This window comes from Salmo salar, chromosome ssa13 (assembly GCF_905237065.1).
Source record: "Salmo salar chromosome ssa13, Ssal_v3.1, whole genome shotgun sequence".
NCBI lineage: Eukaryota > Metazoa > Chordata > Actinopteri > Salmoniformes > Salmonidae > Salmo > Salmo salar.
In genome coordinates this window covers 106251378-106258640 of record NC_059454.1, presented here as the reverse complement: position 1 = coordinate 106258640, position 7263 = coordinate 106251378, and the positions used below count along the sequence as shown (strand labels likewise).

Genomic DNA, 7263 nt, shown 5'->3' with positions numbered 1-7263 from the left:
AGATGTTGGCCAGGGTAGGAGTAGCCAGGTGGAAAGCATGGCCAGCCGTGGAAAAATGCTTATTGAAATGATCGATTATCGTAGATTTATCGGTGGTGACTGTGTTTCCTATCCTCTGTGCAGTGGGCAGCTGGGAGGAGGTGCTCTTATTCTCCATGGACTTTAGTGTCCCAAACCTTTTTGGAATTTGTGCAACCGGAAGCAAATTTCTGTTTGAAAAAGCTAGCATTAGCTTTCCTAACTGACTGAGTATATTCGTTCCTGACTTCCCTGAAAAGTTGCATATTGCGGGGGCTATTCGATGCTAATGCAGAACGCCATCGGATGTTTTTGTGCTGGTCAAGGGCAGTCAAGTCTGGGGTGAACCAAGGGCTATATCTGTTTTTAGTTCAAAATTGTTTGAATGAGGCATGCTTATTTAAGATGGTGAGGAAGGCACTTTTAAAGAATAACCAGGCATCCTCTACTGACGGGATGAGGTCAATATTCTTCCAGGATACCCAGGCCAGGTCGATTAAAAAGGCCTGCTCGCAGAAGTGTTTTAGGGAGCGTTTCACAGTGATGAGGGGTGGTTGTTTGACCGCGGACCCAGTACACACGCAGGCTTTGAGACAGTGATCGCTGAGATCCTGGTTGAAGACAGCAGAGGTGTATTAAGAGGGCAGGTTGGTCAGGATGATATCTAAGAGGGTGCCCATGGTTACGGATTTAGGGTTGTAGCAGGGTTGTAGCAGCCTTTACATTTTCTTCTATTCTTCTGTCTTATTGGATCATGTTGTCAGGCATGGTTTATCTGATAGATGTTATTTCTATGTAAAATATTCTGTAACAAGTGTTGTTTTTGTGCTCAATGGTGGATCTATTCATAATTATTCATTTGGGGGAAAAAATCATTTGGAAGAGTCAGCTTTTTAAACCAACATGGCTCAGTTTAAATTGTTTTTACATTGTAGTAAAACAAAATCTCATTTGATATGGTTCCTTGATGATTTGTGTGAGATTGAGGGCATCTAGCTTAGATTGTAGGACTGCCGGGGTGTTAAGCGTGTCCCAGTTTAGGTCACCTAACAGTACAAACTCTGAAGCTAGATGGGGGGCGATCAATTCACATATGGTGTCCAGGGCACAAATGGGGGCCGAGGGGGGTCTATAACAAGAGGCAACGGTGAGCGACTTGTTTCTGGAAAGGTGGATTTTTAAAAGGTGAAGCTCGAATTGTTTGGGCACAGACCTGAATAGTATGACAGAACTCTGCAGGCTATCTCTGCAGTAGATTGCAACTCCGCCCCCTTTGGCAGTTCTATCTTGTTGGAAAATGTTATAGTTAGGGATGGAAATTTCAGGATTTTTGGTGGCCTAGCCAGGATTCAGACATGGCTAGGACATCCGGGTTGGCGGAGTGTGCTAAAGCAGTGAATAAAACAAACTTAGTGAGGAGGCTTCTAATGTTAACATGCATGAAACCAATGCTTTTACGGTTACAGAAGTCAACAATTGAGAGTGCCTGGGGAATGGGAGTGATGCTAGGGGCTGCAGGGCCTGGATTAACCTCTACATCACCAGAGGAACAGAGGAGGAGTAGGATAAGGGTACGGCTAAAGGCTAAAATAACTGTTAGTCTAGTGCGTTCGGAACAGAGAGTAAAAGGAGCAGGTTTCTGGGTGCGGAAGAATAGATTCAAGGCATAATGTACAAGGGAATGGTAGGATGTGAGTACAGTGGAGGTAAGCCTAGGCATTGAGTGACGATAAGAGAGGTTTTGTCTCCAGAGGCACAATTTAAGCCAGGTGTGGTCACCGCATGTGTGGGGGGTGGAACATAAGGGCTAGCTAAGGCATATTGAGCAGGGCTGGAGGCTCTACAGTGAAATAAGACAAAAAATGACTAACCAAAACAGCAATGGACAAGGCATATTGACATTAGGGAGAGGCATTTGTAGCTGAATGATCACACTCTTATCAAGAGAACATCCCTGGTCATCCCTACTGCCTCTGATCTGGTGGACTCACTAAATACATGCTTTGTTTGTAAATGATGTCAGTGTTGGAGCGTGCCCCCCTGTCTATTCATTTAAAAAAAGAAAATGGTGCTGTCTGGTTTGCTTAATATAAGGAATTTGAAAAGATTTTTACTTTTGATACTTAAGTTTATTTTAGCAATTGCAATGACTTGATACTTAAGTATATTTAAAACCAAATACTTTTAGACTTTTACTCAAGTAGAATTTTACTGGGTGACTTGCATCATTTTCTACTAAGGTATCTTTACTTTTACTCAAGTATGACACTATGGTACGTTTTCCACCACTGTGTATCAGTGAACAATATAACTTCGATTCAGATGAAGGTACAGATTCAACCGTTTTATGTTTTATGTATGTATATTAGGATTCTATGCTTTTATTGTTATGCTGATGGTTTTGCTGCTCCACCAACTCACCCTACATAAATCAAGGCCTCGATTTAATCAGCTCAAGCGATAAGCGACACGCTGATGCTTTGGCCGTGTTGGAGGTGTCAAATAGGTGAGCAGCTGCTCTTCACCACGAAGACAAATCGTCCTACTCGCGTTAGAAGTTCAGAACGAGAAAGTGTGGGCTATATGGAAATAATGACGCTGAAATTGAAAAATCCTTAAATTAAATAACGAGGGGTTCTATCATCATTTGACACAATATCAATTATGAAATCTCAAAGTCCAAAAGATGTTTTATGATTCTCCTAAAACCCACATACTTTTAGTCTGTAAACATTATATCACCGAAACTGCCTTGAATGGTTACTTTTTAACTTTTTACTCAGACCCGCAAGTGTTAGAACTTGTAAACAAGGCTAAACGACGCTAAAGCGGGTCTGAGTAAAAAGTGTAGCAAATGCTCAAAAGGATACTCAATGACTGCTTTTTTTTGCGAGGCATTGGAAAACCTCCCTGGTCTTTGTGGTTGAATCTGTGTTTGAAATTCACTGCTTACAGATAATTGTATGTGTGGGGTAAAGAGATGAGGTAATCATAAAAAAATAATGTTAAATACTATTACTGCATATAGAGTGAGTCTGTGCAACTTATTATGTGACTTGTTAAGCACATTTTTACTCATTAACTTATTTAGGCTTTCCATAACAAAGGGTTTGAATACTTATTCACTCAAGACATTTCAGATTTTCATTTTTAATTAATTTGTAAAATAAAATTTTTAAAACATAATTCTACTTTGACATTATGGGGTATTGTGTACGAAAACAAAAAAACAAAAAAAAAATGTATGAAATGAAATGTATGTATTCACTACTGTATGTCGCTCTGGATAAGAGCGTCTGCTAAATGACTAAAATGTAAAAATGTAAAATGTGTATAGGCCAGTAACAAAAAAAGTATATCAATTCCATTTTAAATTCTGTCTGTAAATGTCAATGGGTGTTAATACTTTCTGAAGGCACTGTAGAATACATTTACAACAGATTGACGAATAACGTTTCTATAAATAGTGAAAAGAACAGGTCCTAGTATCGACCCCTGCGGAGCACCTTCATGTACTTAAAGAAATGTGGACTTAACCCCACCAACAAATAGGCCACTTTTAGTGATGGCTTGGCATCACAGCTCAGGTCAAGTGTTTGTCATCCCTGGTTTACTGCCCCTCAATCTTTGGACCTTGGGCTGGTTCTTAAAAGAAGAGAAACTTTGCCAGGATGTTCAAAGTTGTGTTGAGTTGCAGCAGGTACATACCCATTTCTGGAGACTACTCCTTTAGGATGCATTAGACCCTGAGAACTAAACCAAGACTACGTATTGATCTGCTGGATAAAACACATAGCATGCTGCTACTGCTTTTGACTCTCTGTAGTCTGCTCAGTTGTGGTAAGTATAATCATTATTTTATATCCAAAATGATCTTTCTGTAGAACCTAAATTCATCTAGTTTAATATCAAGTTCACATTGCTATAATTTACATGGAATACTTACGCTGCCCTACGTATTTATTTGGACAGTGAAGCTAAAACCTTACATTTGGCTCTATGCTCCAGCATTTCGGATTTGAGATCAAATGTTTCATGAGGCAACAGTACAGAATGTCACCTTTTATTTGACGGTATTTTCCTACAAATCTGTTTTTACTGTTTAGAAATCAAAAGCACTTTATGTATTGAGTCCCCTTCATTTGAAGGTGGCATAAGTATTTGGACAGATTCAGTTATATGTGCTTTAAAGAAGTCAAAAGTGTAATATTTTGTCCTATTTTCCTAGCACGCAATGATTACATCAAGCTTGTGACTCAAACTTGTTGGATGCATCTGCTGTTTGTTTTTGGTTGTGTTTCAGATTATTTTGTGCCCAATAAAAATGAATGGTAAATAATGTATTGTGACATTTTGGAGTCACTTTTATTGTAAATAACAATATAATATGTTTCTTATTACTTCTACATTAATGTGGATGATACCATGATTACGGATAATCCTGAATGAATCGTGTGTAATGATGAGTGAGAAAGTTACCCAGGTATAAATATCATACCCCCAAAAAATACTAATCTCCCCTGTTATTGTATTGGTGAGAGATTAGCATGTCTTGGGGGTATGATATAAAATGCTAACCTCCCCTGTTATTGTAATGGTGAGAGGTTAGCATGTCTTGGGGGTATGATATAAAATGCTAACCTCCCCTGTTATTGTAATGGTGAGAGGTTAGCATGTCTTGGGGGTATGATATAAAATGCTAACCTCCCCTGTTATTGTAATGGTGAGAGGTTAGCATGTCTTGGGGGTATGATATAAAATGCTAACCTCCCCTGTTATTGTAATGGTGAGAGGTTAGCATGTCTTGGGGGTATGATATAAAATGCTAACCTCCCCTGTTATTGTAATGGTGAGAGGTTAGCATGTCTTGGAGGATTTGATCTTTGTGCCTCCGTTACTTTCTCACTCATCATTTATACACGATTCATTCAGGATTTTCCGTAATCATGGTAGCATCCACATTAACGTTAAAGTTTATGTTGGAAGGAGGGCACGATGCCCTTTCAACCTTGGCACGAAGAGGTTGTGGAATGTTTCCTCATCTAACCCAATAGAAATAAGGATAAAAATAACAACATTAGGAATAGCCATGATAAGTTACGATCAGTTATACTGGACTGAAGTAATTTATTTTTTCTTCTTGTTGTGTAATTAAGAAATAATGCACAAGGTCGTGTCTGGACACAGCCCTTAGCTGTGGTATATTGGCCATATACCACAAACCCCAGAGGTTCCTTATTGCTATTATAAACTGGTTACCAACGTAATTAGAGCAGGAAAAATACATGTTTTGTCATACCCGCGGTATACGGTCTGATATACCACGGCTGTCAGCCAATCAGCATTCAGGGACCGAACCACCCAGTTTATAAATTTCCATACATCTTATTGTATTTGCTTTGTTATTTTCCCATAAACTGAACTATGATCAGTTAGACCTGCAGCTAAACACTCCTATTGATTGTTGTGTTCTCAGCCTTCAGTCAGTGTGAGGAGGGATGGAGGGCCTATGAGGACAAGTGTTACTACTTCTCTACCGACAGAAAGTCCTGGGATGATGCCCGCACAGACTGTGTGGGACGGGGGAGCCATTTGATGAGCATCCTGGACATTCATGAGAGGGTGAGTTTCTGGGTTTGAGATGCGTTCTATTGTAGTCTAGTTCATAACTACTGTATATGACTCTGTACTGCGACCTCTGCTCTCTCCTGGTAGACATGGGTACGGACTCAGGTTGGTACAGAGATTTTCTGGATCGGTCTGAATGACATTGCTGCTGAGGGAGTGTGGGAGTGGACTGACGGGAGCACCTTCCTCCCCTTCTTAGCGTACGTAGCCATCTTATGATCTTCAATGATCTGACACTATATTAAAACACATCAGCAAATTATGGCTCCATGAAATGAACCATTTGGTTGGGGGTAATCAAGTGCTGTTAACCATTGACTTGTATCACTCTATAGTAGCTTTTGTTGTGTGAAGGTTGTTGGTGATTGGTTGATGGGCACCATACTTCCCAGGATGGTTGGGTATCAAGCCATCATTTGACCACATGATTGTTAATATTCACCTCTGATTTTCTCATGTGTGCTTGTGCACTCTACACAGATACTGGAAACCAGGGAATCCTGACAACTGGGAGGACAACGAGGATTGTGGGGAGGTGGTGGGGGGAGAGAAAGGACAATGGAATGATGACGTCTGCACTAGCCTGCGGAAATATATATGCAAGCGCCCCAACCGTAGGTTTAACTGGCCAATCAACATTTGCCGTTGCCTGTTGTCTACAATAATACTTATGGGACCTAAGAAGGTGAATGACATAAGGACACATTTCACTCCTTTCCTCAGCTAATCCTCCAACAATGTGCGACACAGCCAACGGATGGCGCCAGTATGGATCCAACTGCTACAAGCTAAAGACAGACACCAGGAAGAGCTGGTTGGGAGCCAGACACGACTGTGTTAGAGATGGGGCGGACCTGGTGTCCATCGCATCAGCGGAAGAGGAGCAGTACATCACAGGACGACTGGACGATTCCTTCTTTGACCTTTGGCTTGGCTACACCACTCTGGTAATCAAAACATACAGTATATGACCCATCCAAAAGCTATCAGACCCAGCCCCCAAAATCAATATATTCAGTACAATCCAGGATTAATTAATGAAAGAAAATGTAATCCTTAGACAGATATCATTTCAATGTACATTACCCACTGGGCACACACTGGTTGAATCACCGTTGTTTCAACATCATTTGTCAAGGGACTGTGACGTGGAATCAACGTGGAAAATACATTGTATTTGGAAAAAGTCCATACCACCAGTATTGTTCTCATCTAATTTCAACCAGCGTTGTAAACTTTGAAAATAGGGTAAAACATGAACTTAAATACTTAACCTGACTAACAGGTTGTTACATAAATCTAATTTCAACATAATCATCAGAACTATGCATACGTTGAAATTGCATTGAATATTTCATATAGAATAATTCAATATTGGGTGGTTAAAATTGTTGAATTTAATTGCACAGATTTTATATGACGTTGTTTCAAAGTTGATAGTAATGGTATGTGTGAATCAATGTCATTGTTACAACATCATGCCATGAACCTAAATGAAGAGTTTAGGCCTTATATTGAAATAAAATGTGACATCACAGTCCTGAACAGTGACTCCTACTGGTATGTGAGAGGTAATGCTCTTCAGTGAGAATAAGTCTCCCATCCAGATGCCTACGT

General features: G+C 40.1%; 1 protein-coding gene across 1 annotated transcript in view; it reads left to right on the top strand.

The window, feature by feature from the left end:
* The first annotated feature begins 3557 nt into the window (after window positions 1-3557).
* Window positions 3558-7263, top strand: part of LOC106568508 (macrophage mannose receptor 1) — a 34961-nt gene continuing 31255 nt past the window's right edge. Inside the window, exons 1-5 of the mRNA XM_014138928.2 lie at window positions 3558-3858; window positions 5495-5640; window positions 5734-5846; window positions 6127-6260; window positions 6370-6593. Coding sequence (XP_013994403.2) covers window positions 3816-3858; window positions 5495-5640; window positions 5734-5846; window positions 6127-6260; window positions 6370-6593 — 660 coding nt within the window. The 5' untranslated portion in view covers window positions 3558-3815. The remainder of the gene's footprint in view (window positions 3859-5494; window positions 5641-5733; window positions 5847-6126; window positions 6261-6369; window positions 6594-7263) is intronic.